General features: G+C 38.4%; 1 protein-coding gene across 1 annotated transcript in view; it reads left to right on the top strand.

Moving 5' to 3' along the window:
• The window catches only part of ABCB5 (ATP binding cassette subfamily B member 5), a gene marked incomplete at its 5' end in the record, with an annotated part of 64,878 nt that overhangs the window by 31,400 nt on the left and 15,323 nt on the right, over positions 1 to 18,155 (top strand). Inside the window, 4 exons of the mRNA XM_019651989.1 lie at positions 4,170 to 4,373; positions 8,094 to 8,194; positions 9,042 to 9,182; positions 17,341 to 17,497. Coding sequence (XP_019507534.1) covers positions 4,170 to 4,373; positions 8,094 to 8,194; positions 9,042 to 9,182; positions 17,341 to 17,497 — 603 coding nt within the window. The remainder of the gene's footprint in view (positions 1 to 4,169; positions 4,374 to 8,093; positions 8,195 to 9,041; positions 9,183 to 17,340; positions 17,498 to 18,155) is intronic.

The following is an 18,155-nucleotide window of genomic DNA, read 5'->3' as shown; positions in this document are numbered from 1 at the left end:
AAAAAAAAAAAAAAAACTTTATCCCTGGACACTGAAATTTGCATTTGTAGAATTTGATGTGGGTCTTTTTGATATCCTCATTATTTCTTAACTTCTTTTGTATACGTTATGCAATGATAATAACTTTTATTGTCATTGTCTACTGAGTCTAATGCTTGTGTCAGTTCTGGATCAGTTACAACTGGTTGATTTTTATGCTCATTTTGGGTGCCATTTTGCTGCCTTTTTTGCATACCTCGTAATTTTTTACTGAACACCATACATTATAAATTTACCATTATTGAACGCTGGATATTTTTGTATTTCTATAAACTTTGTTTTGTTCTGGGATGCACTTAGGTTACCTGGGAACAGTTGGATCCTTTTGAGAGTCTTGATTTTAAATTAAGGTTTATTAGGCAGGACTGGAGCCTACTACTGAGTTAAGATTCTTCTGCATACCCTACCCAATGCTCTGTGAGTCTGAGGTTTTCCAGTTTGGCTTTTATGACCAGGCACTATTCCTAAGCCCTCACACATACAATGTTCAGCTGAATACTGAAGAAGGACGCTCTGCAGATACCCAGATTTCTCTTTCTGTATACCTCTCTCTGGTATTCTGCGCTGCAAATTCTAGCTTCCTTGGACTCTCCAGATCTCAGCTCCATCTACTCAGAGCATCTGTTGGGCTCTGTCTCAGTTCACCCTTCCTACTCAGCAGCCTGGATGCTCTTTCGAAGAATAGGCTGGGGCAGTCACTGTGCTCACCTTGTTTGTTTCCCACCTCTGCCCTTGGTTGCCTTAGGTCCAGTATCTTGAAAACCATTGATTCCTGTATTTTTTTCTGTTTTTGTTTGTTTTAGGTGGGAGGATAAATCCATTCCATTACTCCATGTTAGCCAGAAGCAGAAATCCTACCATTTGGAGTTTTATTTCTACAATTTAATGCTGCGTTTTCTTCCATTTATTTTCTTAGCCAGTCTTCTTTGAATATTGTAATTTTCTTATAAAAGTTGTATTCCCCACATTTCTGTAGTGACTGAGATATAGTAGATACTCCATAAATAATTGCTATCTAAAAAATTATTTAATAATGATTTTTCTGCTCTTGATTTCTAAGGAAAAAAATACTGTCTTTGTGCAGGTTGCTAAAGAATCTAAGGAAGTTTCATTAAATTGGCTCCAGCTCTAAATTCTTTCCAGAGGTACAGTATTCCTCTAGGTCCTTAAGACCATTTTCCATTTCCCTTTAGTTCTTGTACTATATTTCAAGGCCAGATGTCTGATAGTTTCTGTTACTTCTTCCTGGAACAGGAAAAATATATTCAGATTTTTCTTACCCTACCATCACCACAAGGCAGGGTTTGTGCCTATTCTTGGCTGCACTGACTGAATATTTCAATATGCTTCTGGTAGTTTGAACTAAAATACCCTATAGAAATGTATATAACCTATTTTCGAACAGCCCATTAGTGCACAAGTGGGTGACCCAAGCTTGTTGTGTGAGCAAGGATACACAAGTGCAAGTCACTTCATAGAAAATTCTTAGGTCCCAAGCAAAATGCTCAAATACAAGACTGTCTCATCAAAAATTTGGCAAGTTATGCTGCGTACAGCCCATACCTGGGGGCGCTGCTATCTTCTCTCCCACTAACCCTCACACATTCCTTGTCTAGAAACCCCGGCCAGGCCCCCGAAGTCGGACAGCCTCTCTCTCCCAGAGCTGGTTCCTCCCTGGGAGGGTGACTTCAAGGCTTGCAGGCCCCCTGTTCCCCATCCTCAGCTGAAGTTTGATGAATTGAAATAGGCCTCTATGCCAACTGGTTTCCTATGTTCTCAATAAATGTTAGGTTAGATTAAGAAATAAATTGGCAAGTTTCCACTTAAATGTTTGGAGAAATGAGGTTAATATGCGTAGTTCTTAAACTCATTTTAAGTGACTAATGTTCATCTAGTGTGACTCGGTTAGTTATCTCCACCTGTTTCTCTAACACACTCCATGATTTTATACATAAAAACATTTATCTCCTCATCATCCTTAAACTCTCAAGAGACAGAGTGTAAGTCAGTATTAAGTACAAAACAGCATTCCTATATCAGCTCCATAGGTCTTAGAGTTATTGTATAATACCCTAAGACCCTTAAAATAGGCTATCTGTCTTAGTTTTCAGTATTTAGTGGGTGGTTTGATGTTTGCTGTTATTTGTTTTCCTTTTTTGGAGTTTTCTTTTATAACTTATTGAGAAATAGAGAAATAGTGTATCATTGCCAAATGCAGTCTTGAAACTGAAGCCATAAAAGATTTTTAGAAATAAGGCAGAGCCGTGGGGGTATAGAGGGCTTTTTATTGTTGTTACTTTAATGACAATACTAATTTGGGGGTGCTTTAGTGAAAATTGATATAACCTTTTAGAGAATCAATTTGGCAATATCTATCAAGAATGTAAGAGTATATACCATTTAACATATAGCTCCAGTCTAGGAATTTAACATTAGGAAATAAAATATAAGCACAAAGATGCTCATTACATCTTTATTTTTAATAGTAAAACATAGGAAGCAATCTAAACACTTTTTTTTTTTTTTAAGCTGAGCCATCCTGCTACCTGTTGGCAGCTCAGCGGCTGCTCAGCTCAGGCTGGACTTGAACTGCTGTTGCTCAGAGCTCAAACTCTTGAGCGAGCTCTTAACCAACTGAGCCACTCAGCTGGCCCTAATCTAAACACTTTTTGAAGACTATTTAGTGGCCCAGGAAAAAGCTTATAATATATTGTAAAAGGATAAAAAACATGATAGAAAGCTACATACACACAATAACCCCAATCTGCATGTGTGTATGTATTTATGTCTGGAAGGATGTAAATTTTAGCATTACCTAAACCTTTTCCAATGGTTATATTTTCATGATCAGAACAAAATATATGTTTTAAAGTGTGATTTGATATCTTGGTTGATTATAACTACGTTCCTAGGTAAATAAGAGTTTCATTTTTTCATCCCAGCACTAAAGGAATTTAACATTTTGTTTATTAGTTATCACGTGTACCATGGAAAGTTGATTCATAAGACATGTTGCTCTTGTAAAACAGTGATAAACATAGGTCTACATATTTAAATGTTTTTCCTATTGTTTTGTTACATTACACCATGATTTTTCCAACTCCTTTTCTATCTTGATATTGCTTCTTTAGATCTTAGTGAAAGCAAATTATAAAGTGCAGAAAAGAGAATGCCAGATATCATATCCAAAATATACACTTTAGTGAATATCCTCACTCATTCAATTCAACTCTACTATGGCACAGTGGCTAAGAGTGTCGGCCTTCCATCGTGTAGGGGGAAGAGGCAGGGCTGGGTTTGGGAGCCCACGCGTGGTGAGTGGGCCTCCATGTGTGGCAGCAGCCTGGTGTGGAAAAGCAGAGCCAGATCGGAGTAGGAAGGTATCCATGCGGAGGAGAGGCAGGGGCCATGATAGCAGATTGGTTGCATACAGAGAGATTGATCACATAAATCTGCTAAAGCAAATGAGAGCCAGGTTTCTCACTGTTGAGGAGGGAAACAAATACTGGAAGGCAGGAAGAGGAAGCTGGAAATAACCTTGTGATGTTGGATTGGAATTGGAGGTATTGCTAGGTACTCAAGCAGTATAAATCAATAAATAAGTATAGAGTTCAATGTGTGCAATCTACACACACTCACACACTCACACACTCACACACACACTCGCGCACGCGCACGCACTCTCACACTCTCACACACTCACACACTCATTCCCCAGTTCTGTCCACTGACATTCCACTAGTTATGTGCACAACTAGCACCATATGTTGACTTCTAAATGACATTCTCCACTAAAAGGAACCAAGACTCCTTGGACAAATGACAGATTCCAGGGGTAGGGGCTGGAAAATCATTGTGTGTCAGAAAGTAAGGACATATTTAAAGAATGATAGAGACATGTCAAAAGCCAATAATATCAGACATAAGGTAGATGAATAAAGTATAATGACGCCTTGTACAGAACATTTTTTAAATATGGGTATTATTTAATCTCCAATTATAAATTCAAAGTTAAAATCTAAGTTAAATCCTAAAAAACAAAGCCTACCTTCTTTTGCAAATAACTATAATAGCAATTCTTATGTATTTTAAATGAACTGACTTTTTCTCCAAAATATGTCTTCTTATAGGCAATAGGTTCAAGGATTGGTGTCTTAACACAAAATGCAACTAACATGGGACTGTCAGTTATCATTTCCTTCATCTATGGATGGGAGATGACACTCTTGATTCTGAGTATTGCTCCAGTACTTGCTCTGACAGGAATGATTGAAACCGCATCAATGACTGGATTTGCCAACAAGGACAAGCAAGAACTTAAGCGTGCTGGAAAGGTAAAATAAAGACTCTTTGGTATCATCATAACATTTTAAGAGAAAACAATCAGAGCTCCCATCTTTACAATATGTTAACTTCTTTTCTTAGGAATCTGTAAAGTGGTGGATATGTATTGAAATGCACACAGGTCATTCAGGATGGGGTGTAGCTGTGTCATAGCAATAGGGTACAAGATTTAGTGCATGGGCTCTGGAGTCAAATGGGCAAAATTGGAGTCCATATTCTGTCACAAACAAACGTGTGATATGAGCTAGTTCTGTCAACATTTCTGGACTTCAATTTTTCCCTCTGTAAAGTGGGAATAATAATAGTATCCACTTACAGATTTTTGTATTACACAAAACACTTAGCATTGTTATATGCAAAATACTTAGAATAGTGTCTGGAAGGCAGTAAGCACTCAGTAATGTCAACCGTTATTACTGTTACCATATCATGGGGCAATTTTTCTAACATCGTGATTCCCCATTCCCTGATTGCTGAATAATTAAATGTTCCTGAATAATTCCAGGTATTTTATATTTCAAAATGAAGAGGAAATATAATAGTTACTGAATACAAGGCAGTGCACTTCTTTTTAATTGATACTACTTAAAATAAGTTTTTAGAGACAAGGACCATTTTAATGCTGATCAAAATGTACAATTTATTTAATTACTTGGAAAATGTTTTGACATAGTTAAGCTTCTCAGCATCATTCATATTCATAAAAATAATCATTGTATTGGAGATTGAGGGAACCATTACTATTGTAGTATCATAACCTCTAAGAACTGAAATAGATGTTATTTGATCCCGTCACTCACCCAAACTAGGACTGTCTTGTACAACAATCCTGTCAACCTGTCAAGTGTCCATCCATCTTGTATCCACCGTTTGCCTCCAGTGGCAGGCAGTGTGTTACTTACCCAGGTTGCCAACAGTTTTGTTTTGTTTTGTGGTTTTGCTTGGTTTCCGTGGCCTTCTATCCTACTCTTCTTGGCTTTCATCTTGCTAGAAACCCTGACAGCTTTTGGGAAGCTGCATCATGTAGACACCGAGCCTTCTCTTGGCTATCCAGTGCCAAGTCTTTAGGCTGCTGCTGTTCTCACGATACAGTTTCAAAGATCTTTATCACACTGGTGGACACCTCTGAATATGAAAATCATTTTAATATTACTATGGTCTTTATCACTGTGACTGTATCACAGCTGGCACATAAACAGCATGACTATTCATGAAGAGGGATGCCAAGCACATGACTCACTGAAATCCAGTTTGCATTACCCTTGGACCTTTCCACCTTTTCTACACTAAATAAGGACCCCTGGAATGTCTGCTTGGGCAGTACAGACTGGATTACTTAGCACATATTTGCCTCAGAGACAGTGAAAAGTTGTTTAGCCCTACATGTGTGCAAATTATCACAACTTCTAAATTAATGGCACCCTAACTAATTATATTTATTCATCTTAATTTTCATATCATGAGCTTTAGTTGTACAACATATGTACCCTTTGATTTTCCCTTTTGATATTATGAGAATAACCTCAGACTATACAATCAGTAACTCATATCAAATAGGCCATCTGTGTCCTTTCCCAGTAGCTTTAAATCAGTCAATTTACCCAACACCAGGACTTAGAATATGGGCCAATAAAACACATTGGGGGCCGGCCGAGTGGCGCGTTTTTTAAGAGCTGGCTTGGGACACCAACTCCAAGCAGCGGGGCCCCGGTTCGGATACCACATGAGGGCCAGTGACACTGCCTTCTACAGCTAAGATGGTGAACAACAGTTCGACCTGGAGCTGGGCTGCCATGAGTCACCGGCGACAGCATAGGCTGCAGCCCCTGCTGCAGTGGGCTGCCATAAGCTACCATGTGTGGCCGGCAGCCAGCGTGAGCAGCCAGCAGCCAGTGTGAGCTGCCAAGAGTTGCCGTGAAAGGCCATCCAGAAGCCAGCAACCAATCTGCCTCACCCAGGAAGAGCGCAATGATGGTGCCAACTTGGGCCAGTGAAGCAACGTCCTCCAAAACTAGACTGAAGAACAAAAGGACAGCAATTTGTCTGTTCCCCTTCCCCCGATTCCCCAGCGCTGTTCCCCTCCCTCAATTCCCCAATAAAATCTTTTTTAAAAAAACAAACACATTGGTCCTTCTTTGGTTCCATGTGTAAATTTTGACAAATCATCAAATGTTTCATACTTAAAATGACAGTATTCATAAAAAAAAAGAGAGACTATTTTCTAAGATTCTTTCATGATAATAGTCCACTTTCCATTGTGAAAAATTATAACAGATGTTTTTATTTATTCTTTTTCTTCCTCCGCAAGGTTTCAGCGTTTCTTATTCATTTTCCTTACATACCTCAGAATGCTAAAAATTGAGGTTTCTTTGAGTTCATTTTGAAATTAATGAGAAGTTAGAACAACTCAACATCAAAATTGAAAGCAGAATCCAGGTGTCCTGACCACAGTCCAGAAATCTAGTTCTCTTTTGTAACCCAAGTTCTTTTGCAAATAACACTTAGTGTCCAGCTAGGTCTTCTGTCCCACAATCCACTCTGCCAGTCTGGAAACAGAATGTGAAAGCTGGAAGTTTCTCTTTCAAGTCGACATGTTCTCATGTCCAAGAAGTTATTCTAAGCCAAAAGTCTCCTCCATTTTGGATTCCATGTGATGATTCCTTTTTAAAAAACTATATAAATATGGAGAAGCATTAATTATATTTGAATTAAATATATTTTTAAGTTCATAGACCTCAAAATGAGAAACAGCTGGGCCGGCCGAGTGGCACGATGGTTAAGAACTCGCTTGGGATGCCAGAGGGCCCCGGTTCGGATCCCACATATGAGGGCCAGTGACACTGCCCTCTACAGCTAAGATGCTGAACAACAGCTCAACCTGGAGCTGGGCTGCCATGAGTCACCAGCGACGGCGTGGGCTGCAGTCCCTGTGGCAGTGGATTGCCAAGGGCTACCGTGTGTGGCCAGCAGCCAGCGTGAGCGGCCAGCAGCCACAGTGAGCGGCCTTCCAGAAGCCGGCGACTGATCTGCCTCGCCAGAGAAGAGCGCAATGATGGTGCCAACTTGGGCCAGTGAAGCAACATCCTCCACAACTAGATTGAAGAACAAAACGACAGCAACTTGTCTGTTCCCCTTTCCCCAATTCCCCAGCACTGTTCCCATCCCCCCAATTCCCCAATTAAAAAAAAAAATGAGAAACAGCTATAGTTTATCCAGAATTCTACAGCCACATCCCAAGTTACTTGACTGTAATGTTCCTGAGTCCTTTGGTTGCTATTTGCATTTCTGTGCTAGAATAAAGTAATTATTTACTTGATTTTCTCTGCTGTCTTCTCCTTGAATTATCTCGTAATTCATAGGACAGTTCCTTTGCATAATTCATGTGAACATAATGCACATTGCTTGATCCCTCTACCTATGGAATCAGTTTAAATAGAAATTCAGTGACAACTTGAGGAAGGCTATATTTAGGTCAGTGGACTAAATCTTTTCAAAAGAAATTTTCCTTGAGCCCTTTTTTTTTATCCTGAAATTTTATTTTTCTATCTTATTTTGGGGGAAGAAAAAAGGAAGCTAAGAAAACTCATTAGAAAAACTTACTGACTTGATGTACTTAATATGTCCCCTGTGTAAATGACTGAGATGCACAACCAGGAGAAGTTTAACCATTACTAATTTTATTTCTCTATTGTATTGTCTTGTTTTATAAGATAGCAACCGAAGCTGTGGAGAATATACGTACTATAGTGTCATTAACAAGAGAAAAGGCTTTTGAGCAAACGTATGAGGAGACTCTTCAGACTCAGCACAGGTGACTGTAGATTCACATGGCTCCATTAACTATAGTTTGTTACTGTAAAGGCAGTTCTCCTGGATGACTCCACTGGTTTCCCTGCAAATCCATTTGCTCTGAAATCGTTCCTAATAATGGCATATCATAATTTCTCATTGATTTCACCAAAAGAAGACTAGAAAAGGAATCGAGAGCAAGCACGGTTGGAATATACATTTTAGGTCCTCCCACATTTCCATGTAACAGTCCTAATTGTACACATTTATCTTACTTTCCTGAAACAAGATTGAGAAATAACATAGTAAAGAAAGAAAACAAGAATTGCTAAAATAGTTCACATTTTAAAATGCTATATACACAATAAATGTGATCACCCCTTTTAATTTTAAACTAGTCCTCCTTATCACATTTACTTAGTGATACTCTTTGTATTACTGTATCAGAGAGATAGCTTTGTACTCTTTTACACTCATGCTTGTGGTTTGTACTGACCTTTCATTCCTGCTATTTATTCTCTCAGTGCAAGATTAGGATAGAAAATATTTCTAAATACTTCTAAACCAGATCTCTTTAACTCTTTCATTAGCTGTTCTTCCACAGACCTTGTCCATTTATTTGAAAGTACATAGAGGTAACTGTTACACTGAACTGTATAGAGTGTATAGCTGTAGAGAAAATAATTATATTTTCTGTTTTCTCTATAGTAATTCTCAGTAGTTAAATAAACCACTTTCCCTTTAATTCTTAGAAAAATGTATATCTCCTAAATAACTTATCTAGTCATCTATGTTCATTACTGTACATTTATTAAAATGTTCTTGCTATACTTCATGCCCCATTATTTAGTAAACTTTGTGCATTACAGAAATACCTTGAAGAAAGCACAGATCATTGGAAGCTGTTATGCATTCAGCCACGCCTTTGTATATTTTGCCTATGCAGTGGGGTTTCGGTTTGGAGTCTATTTAATTCAAGCTGGACGAATGACCCCGGAGGGCATGTTCATGTAAGTTGTACAAATACATAAATTCTGTAAATGGGTCAGGTAATTAAATTAGCCAGAAAGATGTCTAGTCTATAAGCATTATCATTTAAATTATATATGTGGGAAAGGTATACTGGGGAAATTTTGAATATTTTCTTTGTTATTTAATATCTATTAATATAAGTTCAATCTAGCTGGTAAAATAGTGATACTGATATAATACAGGTAATCTGAGTTAAACCCCTAAGTGAATTGCTCCATTTCAGTTTATTAGAATGTGGGAATGTAAGGGTAAAATATACCTTCTTGTCATCCATCCCTTCTGGAATTTGTGAGGCTTCATGGAACTTGCAAGGTGGAGATGGCTTTATCAAGGATAACTGTAAATCAGTGAGGTTGAGTTCTTTGCCAAGCAAATATTCCAAAGAAGCACATAAGTTAGTGTTTCCCTTCAGAAAAGTCATATTTGGAGTTGATCATGGCATCCCAAAGAGGCTGCCTCTTCTCAAAGCATTTGTTGGAGCTTTTATTTTGGGATTCTGTTTGCACAGTTGTGAATTTTGGGCCTCTGCCTTCCTTTCCAACCTCATCCACTACTGTCTCTTTTGTGAACTGCCCCACACTTGCCATTTCTGTCCCCAGAACTCCCATTTCGGTGTCTGTGCACTTGCTCTTCCCTCTACCTGGAATAAGGTCCCCACGTCGCTGCTGAGCTGCCTTTCTCACCATCCAGGCCTCCGCTCCTAAGTCCACTGCTCAGAAGGAGTTTTGCTGATGGCCCAAAGTAGTCTCCTTGATGAGGAGTCCTTCTCATCATCACTCTCTATTCCATTACCATGTTTTACTTTGCATAGAGCACCTACCACTACATTAAATTATCTTTTCTGTTTCTATATGTATTGAGGACATAGACTGTAAACTCAGGGAGGGCAGAGCTTAATTTATTTTGGTCACTAATGTTTCCCTAGAGGCAAAAACAAAAGCTTGTACATGGTAGACACACAACAAATACTGAATGAATCAGTCAATCAATCAGTCAATCAAAAATAAAGGGGGAAATTTGGACTGCATAATTAGGCAGTCTAGTCATTCCTGGAAATGTGCTTCCAGAGTCAACTTCTCCACATTACTCCTGTTTTTCACCAATTCTTCTCTTTTTCTTCCCTCTACATCCACACGTCTAATATCAGGTGCTTTGGTAGAAGGATTAGGTCTAAGTTAAAGACAACCAATTATATAAAAATAGGATGTTTGTAATTAGGAGTCTACTTTTACATACTGAGATTTGTTTAGCTTAATACTAAGCAAGCAACCTTCTTAGTTAAAAAATGATACAACTGCAAAATCATGCTGATTACTATCTTGCCCGCAAGTGATATCAGGCAGGATGTTTCTTGAAAAGGGCCTTTTAAGACTGCCAACCATTCTGCTTCATATGATAATCACTATAACAACAAAACTTGATTAAATCCTTACTCAATATTAAGGATTTGTCATGCATTATCTGATTAAACCTCTCAACCACCCTGTGAAATGTTATGATTCCCATTTCACAGATGGAGAAAATTAAGACTCCAGGAAGCTACCTAACTTACCTAAAGTCACTTCATCAGCAAGTGGCAAAGCACTGATTCAAGTTCATGATTGAATCTGCCAGAGGCTTTGCTTAGTAGACATTTTTTATTATTATTGTCATTATGATTACTATTATTACTAATTCTGACAAGACAAACTTTCACAGAATCTTTCTGTAAAATAATTTTTTTATATATATCTTGCTTAGTTTTCTAAACATTTGAATATCCAGAGCTGGGCTGCTTCTTAACCTAAATGGAACAAATAACTTGCTTCATGTTAATGACATGACCCTAAAACAAGAGAATTAGAAGGTCCCAATGCAAAAACTCCTTCTCCTACTAGCCTACCACACTTCCTGAATTTATTTTCATTAACTCATTAACAAAGGTCTTTTCTGGAGACATAAGCATTTTAGCTGTCAGAGCATATATAAGCGATTAACATAAGAGCAATGATTAATGAACAGTATCCCATTGGTATTTCCCAGTGTCCCGAGGGAAGGAAGAAACAGGGAGCAAACTGAGCTAGGGCCACTGGTATCACTTGATTTGAGTTTCACTCAACCTGCCTACAGACAAAGTAACGATACCCATATTCTTATGGCATGGACAAAGGAGAGTCTCTGAGAAATACCGGTACAGGGCATGCAAAATGTGAATAGATGCGATTTGTCTTCAACATCAAAGTCTCTAGCCTTCTAAGAGACTCAGAGTGGCCCCCAACCACCATGAATATGTCACAAGTGTCCCTTGAGACACACTAAATTATACCGGTCCTAGAAGACTGTGCTTTCTACAATCTAGGGTGACAGACAGCTTTCTATCTAATCAACTAACTAAATGGAAGAAGTTTACAAAGAAAACCCACCTTAAGTAAAAAGAACTTTGTGTCATTCTCTAAATCAATGGTTTCCTAACTCACCAATTAGGAGCTGGTTAAAAATGCAGATTCCTGGAGCTCACGCCACAAATCTAACCTGGAGATTTGTAGATTTTGTATAGAGGCAGGAATTTACATTTTACCAGACATCCCAGATTATTCTTAGGCACAGAATCTAAAGGTCACGTTTTGAGAAATCTGAGCACAGAGACTGAACCCCAGGCTGCTCTCCATAGTTGCTTAAAACCTTAGGGTTTCCTTTTGGCCACTACCAGAAACCTCCTAGAATTATATAAAAATTGGGGAAGTCATATTATAATTTATTGTTAAAAATAAAGATTATTTATTCACCCTATAAAATATGAATGTATTTTCATGATTTATAGCTACAGGGATGGATAAGCTGTCTCTCTTTCAGGAATGATAGTGTGCCTTAGAAAAGGAGATGCACAAAAGGAGTTTTAACAGCAGAATCCCTTGATGTGATAATATTAGTTTATCAGCATAACTATTCTCAGTCTTAGCTTTTTCCTCTAAAAATAAAAGGCAACATACATTTCTTATGGTAGGAGCTGTCTCCATCCATCTCTATTACTGTGGAAGTTTCTCTGAAACGAACATTTTTTAAAAGATAATAACATTTTCACTCTGCTGCCTTGCAGCCAATACATAGGCTTCAGAAAATCTCTTGTTTTGGGCCTCATACACATATACCAGGGATGCCAAAATTTGTATACACATGACTTATATTCTTCTTTTGTTATTGGTATATATTATTACAATTTTAATACAGTTTTTTCCTTTCTTAAAATGTGTATACATTTATTGGCACCCTCTGTATATAGTAAGATTCCCCTGCTCTGCCTCTGTTAGCCCTGGCAACACTTTTGATTCACTTCTCTATAAATGTGCAGACTCTGAGAACTACAGAATTATTTTCTTCTCTCTGCTTTTTAGTGCCTTTCAGGTTAGTTTCTAGCTGAATTGCTTTTTTGCAGTATCGTCTAGAAACCATTAGTGTCCAGCAGAGGTTTCTGTAACTCGCCATACCCCCATTCCAGAACTTTGCCCTCTCTCTGTTTCTTTCTTCTTTGCTACACATGTTATCAGGAAGCTAAGTAGAGCGCATGGCTAAGAAAGAATCAAGTCATGACAGCCTTCAGGGCGGTAATGACAAAAGCCACAGCTTTGGAAGCTGCCTGAGCAGCAGTGCCAGGGAGCTTATATGTTGTGACCTACTCCTCCAAAAATCCAAGTGCAGCTCATGCCAGAAACTCATATAGGATTTTGAATATTCAGTGTGACTACTGGCCAAAGAGCCCTATAGGAAGGTTTTCAATGAATATTAATAGTTGATTGATAGCTTGAAATAACGAGTAAGAAGCAGCAAGCATGACCTCCACCACCATCTTTGCTCTGGTAGGCTGGACAGCCATGGAAGAACTGCATGTGTCATCATTATAATTAGGAAAGCAACCTCAGTTAGCCAAAACAAGGAAAACAAGAAAGTCTTCTTTTAGGGCTCGCTGCAATGGCAGTCACCCGACTTCTGCCCCACCCCTCCTCCCCAGAGATTACCCAGAAGAGAGGGGGACAAGATAAGTAGACTAAATAGAGGGATCAATGACTGAAGGGCTCAAAAGGAGACAAATCAAGGGAGATTTGATATCTAGGGCCCTCTGAATATTTTAATATGGGAAACAAGTAGTAACAAACTCCAACATGCAGAGAGAGAGAGAGAGAGAGAAGGGGGTGGGGGGTGGGAGAGGGAGTTCAGGCCACCTTTCCACTGGAAAGAGCAGCCTGTGAGGAAAAACAAAGGGATCAAGGAGATTCAAGTTGCAGTCCTACAGTTTCACAGCTACATGATCCTAGAGAAATTGCTTAATTTCTTAATGGTATCATGTATATGAAAACATTCAAAGTACCAAATAAATATAAGTTGTATATATCCCATCTCCCACCTGTTAAGGAAGGGATGTAGAATGAGAAGAAAATGATCTTTAGATTCTTATATGGATATTTGGAGAAATGAGTATGTGGATGGGGATAATTGTGAGGAAAGATACTGTGCCTTCCAGTCGAAACAAAAAGAAACTTACTGAGTGGGGACTTCTCAAATTGTGATTTGAATCTAAATTCTATACCTATAGAAGAGTGAGAGCTTATTTCCAAGAGAAAGTATGCCATTAACTTTCAGTTCTATGAGGAGTAATAATAACTTAAATATTTCTTGAGCACTATACAAAGCACTTTATAATATCAATGTATTTAATTGTCACAACAACCCTATAAGATGTAAATAGTCTCCTTATCTCTTATTTGCCAATAAGAAAACAGAAGCACAGAGAACATGCCTAAGATCACACAGCTAGTAAATAAATGGTGGAGTTTGGATGTGGTTCCAGTGGTCTGGCCTCAGAGCCCAGGCTCTGAACCACCTCCCCAGTGGACTTCCTCTTAAAAAGTATACCAACTGGATATGGGAGCAGGGTTAAGGGGAGACAACTAGATCGGAACAAGTCACTGCGGAATACCCTGGTATTCCTATTGGGCAATTGTGTTAAAAGAAGGATTATTCATTTCTATGCTTTTTTGTGGTGTTCCTAGCCAAAGGATCTTTTTAAAATTCCAATTTTATTTCAGCAGCTATGAGGAGCAAAGGGATTTCCCAATGGCTTGGACGTCCTTGAAAAGATCAGTGTAGTGAGAAGGCAGTGACAGTGGCCCCATGAATCCATGGAGAACCCATAAAACTAGAGAAAAAGAGGCCCAGCACCTGAAAACCCTTCCCAGACTGTCAACACCGGGGGGGACTGCTGGGGGGCTTTTGGCGGTCAGATGCCCAGGGAAAAGAAAGCACGCGGAGCCGACATGAGGAGGAACCAGCGAGCTGCTTTATTCAGCAATAGCCGCCATTATATAGAGGTTTTGGGGGAGGAGAGAACACCAAAGTGCACATGCTCCCTCCTGCGGCTGTGAATCACGCTTACGTAAAGAGCTAATGTCACCGGAGCCTGGAGCCTGCACAGGAGGCTCCGGAGTCAAGGTTTGTTATGTCTGGGGCCAGGTTCCGTGCGTCAGCCTGAACCTATCTGGACAGACCCGCTTGTGTGGGCCCGAACCTCGTCCTGGGTCAGGGTCCATACACCAGCCTGCACACAACTGACTCAGCCCGGGCCCTGTCACAGACCTTTATCAGTGCTCAATATTCTCCTCCCTCAACCCCTACCAACCCAAGGTTTTTGCTATAAATTCAGTATAGCAGTATAAATTCAGTATAAATCCATACAAGGATAAACTATAGGTACAATTTCTTCATCCATGCACAATTTAAGCTTAAAGTTATAAAAGTTTAATTTTAGGGGTTTTAATTCCTATTTTACATACTTACACTTCAAGAGTTAGTTCAACATGAAAATCATTTCTGAACTGTGGATTGTTACTTGTAATCTGATTTACAGGCATGAAGGGGATATATAAATAATTAGTATAGATTAATACTTTAACAAATGTGTTATTTATGACTTTGAAACACTTGTCATTATAGCAAATTATTCCTTTTTATATATCCCAGGTAAGTGAAATTCCCAAGACAAACAATGGCATGGGAGGTTGGTCTGAGCATTTCTCTGGAGTAGGCTCTCAGTTAAAATGCCTCCAGGAGTTTGGACCAGATTGGAAGGATCTGGTTTAACTGTCATGGAGTTACAGCACTCACTGTTGTACAATAAATACTTTCTGAGTGGAAGTGAATTACAATTTAGTTCACTCTCGCTAACTGGGCCAGACTAGGTTAAGACAGATTCTGTGGCATTCTAGCCATGGCCTATCTTTATACAGAACCCATCCAGGGCAAAAATATAGAGGAGGTTAATGTCCCAGACCCAATCCCCAGATAGTTTCATAACCACAAAGTTAGGCTCCTTAATATATTCCTTATCCATATCAACTCCCATCCCACTTCCCCTCCCCTTAACACATGACACAATAGACAGCATCAGGGCTTTTAACTGGTGCTCTCCCTCCTCTGAAACTTTTCTTTTTGCTCTATTGTGTGTCCATTGGGTCACTTACCTCTCAAAACCAGAAACAAGTTCTAAATGGGAGGCCTTTCCCCCCGCCCCCTGAGGTCAATTTCCATTTTAAGAGGGACCTAACAAAGACATTAGCCTCTGTACTTTTATGCCTAATGTTTTAACTGACTTTTAATGGTGGAAATTTTAGAACAGGTAGATATTTTGGCATATCTCATATCAGAGGAGGAAGGTATTTTTTCAATTGTTCTGAGAAGCCTCTATCCCTTTGGGACTAGAATCCAGGTCTGATTCATAACCCAATTATCTCACCCACTGACTCCTATATTAGATTGAAGCTTAAATCTAAATCCGTTTGATTTTTAGCCTGCATTAAATAAATACATAAATAAATAAATAAATAAATAAATAAATAAATAAATAAATAAATAAATAAAGCAACCTCTGATGTGTTACATAAACACAGTAACCACTTCTGAAGACCTATAGCTGGGTACCAAGAACTTTGAATGGCATTTTGAGCTTTAAACAATTTCTGTAAATATTAGTACTAAAAATCACAGAACTAGTGGTTACAGTACTTTTAGCATCTGGCATCCCAGTAAACTGGTTGTTTTTATATTTTATACCACGTTTGATCTTTGTAAAGACACAAGTCAGGATCTGAGGTCTAGATCACTGAAGACATTGCATCAGTATGCCCCCTCGGTAGGTGCTGCATCTCCAGAGAAATGATACGCAGCCCACACACGTTTACTTTGCTGTGATCCAGCACAGCAAACAAGCCATGGGTTCTGTGAAGTCCTTTTACTGACTAGTGTTTAAATGTCACCAGTGAAACTTGTCCAGTCTTAGCTGAATTATACCTTTAGCTCTGCTCCTGAGTTGTACACTATTTTTCATTCCAGTACAATGTTTTCATGTCAAAAATGTTAAAAGAAAATGAGAACAATATTAAACCATGGCCAAGTGATAGGCCACATTTCTTTGGATATTCTGTATGCTTCCAATATCAGTTGACTACTTACCATTTTATAATTAACACGCTTTGAAACTGAGATCATAATCTATAGCAAACCTAAAAGATCAACGCTCTTTCCAGTCTTACTAAGGTGTATTTTTCGTCAGGTTTTGTTTTGAGGACCTTAATAAAAAGTACAGTCTCCATGCTTTGCTCTCTTTAAATCATGTAGCATGTCAATAAGATAATCAATCATCTGGCCATGATTATCTGTTCTAACTATATTACAGTATATGCAAAAAAAGGGGGGGGGGGAAGCCCAAAACATTCATATCTACTGAGATCCATTCAGATCTCACTATAGGAGACTCATTCTTCCTTCTGTCTGTTGAACTCTCTCTCAAATTTCCAAGCAAGCAAGTGACCCTTATATCAAGGTGGCTAAGAAGTTTTATATTCTCTGGTTAGGGCCTTTGACCTATGTCTCTAGTTTGGAAGATAAATTTTTAAGATTACCCAAGCTTCAAAGGTTATTGTGGTGTACAGAACAAGGGATGATCATTGTGTGGTAGAAAATTACAAAAGAGATATCATTGTTGGGCCTTCGGTATTAGTGGTGTTGTCTAGATCAAAAGATTATATTCCTGTGCCTGTTTTTTCCTTTACCTTTAGAGCTCCATTGTTTGAAATGGGCCTAAGATTCAAATGCTTTATCTTTTGGTAGAGTTTTTACCGCAATTGCATACGGAGCTATGGCCATTGGAGAAACACTTGCTTTGGCACCTGAATATTCGAGAGCCAAATCGGGGGCTGCACATCTGTTTGCTTTGCTGGAAAAGAAACCAACTATAGACAGCAATAGTCAAGAAGGGAAAAAACCAGTAAGCACAACTATGTTTTTAAATGTCCACTGACTGTTAATTGTCCATGTGCATGCTCTCTAAATGGAAACTTAAGGCATTATTTGATAACTTTGCAAAAGGTAGTGCTATAAAGACTTAAAAGTTTATATAAAATAATTGTTATGGCTACAAAGGGAAAAAGGGGGTCTTAATCAAATTTTCATCTCTACTACTAAATATACATATTTTATATTAAACAATATATGCATCTAGTTTATTTATTTGCCTGATGCCATGAGAATGTTCTTCAACAAAGAATTGATTTACATATTTAATTTTATTTAGACAGCAAATGTTTTAGTCTTGGATGAAGATGTGCATTAGGGTTTATTTGTTTGTTTCTGTGATAATATATACAAACTAAATAATGCCCTGCAGCTTCAGACATGATATTTCATGGTTAATATATCTGCAAACAGAAGAAGGGAAAAACAGGAACTACATTTATTAAATTCACATACACACATGCACACACATACTTAGCTGCAAACTGTAGAAGACTGTGAACATAAAAAGAGAAATGACAGGGATAGTGTATAATTTTAAAACAAGCCTCTCAATAGTAATCTTACACATTAAATATATATTCAATTTTAGACCTGTCTAGACAGTTTAAATTTAAAATTAAGAATAGCCA

The sequence above is a fragment of the Hipposideros armiger genome, unplaced genomic scaffold (assembly GCF_001890085.2).
Source record: "Hipposideros armiger isolate ML-2016 unplaced genomic scaffold, ASM189008v1 scaffold_171, whole genome shotgun sequence".
In the NCBI taxonomy this organism is placed as follows: Eukaryota; Metazoa; Chordata; class Mammalia; order Chiroptera; family Hipposideridae; genus Hipposideros; species Hipposideros armiger.
This window is presented reverse-complemented; position numbering and strand designations above follow the sequence as displayed.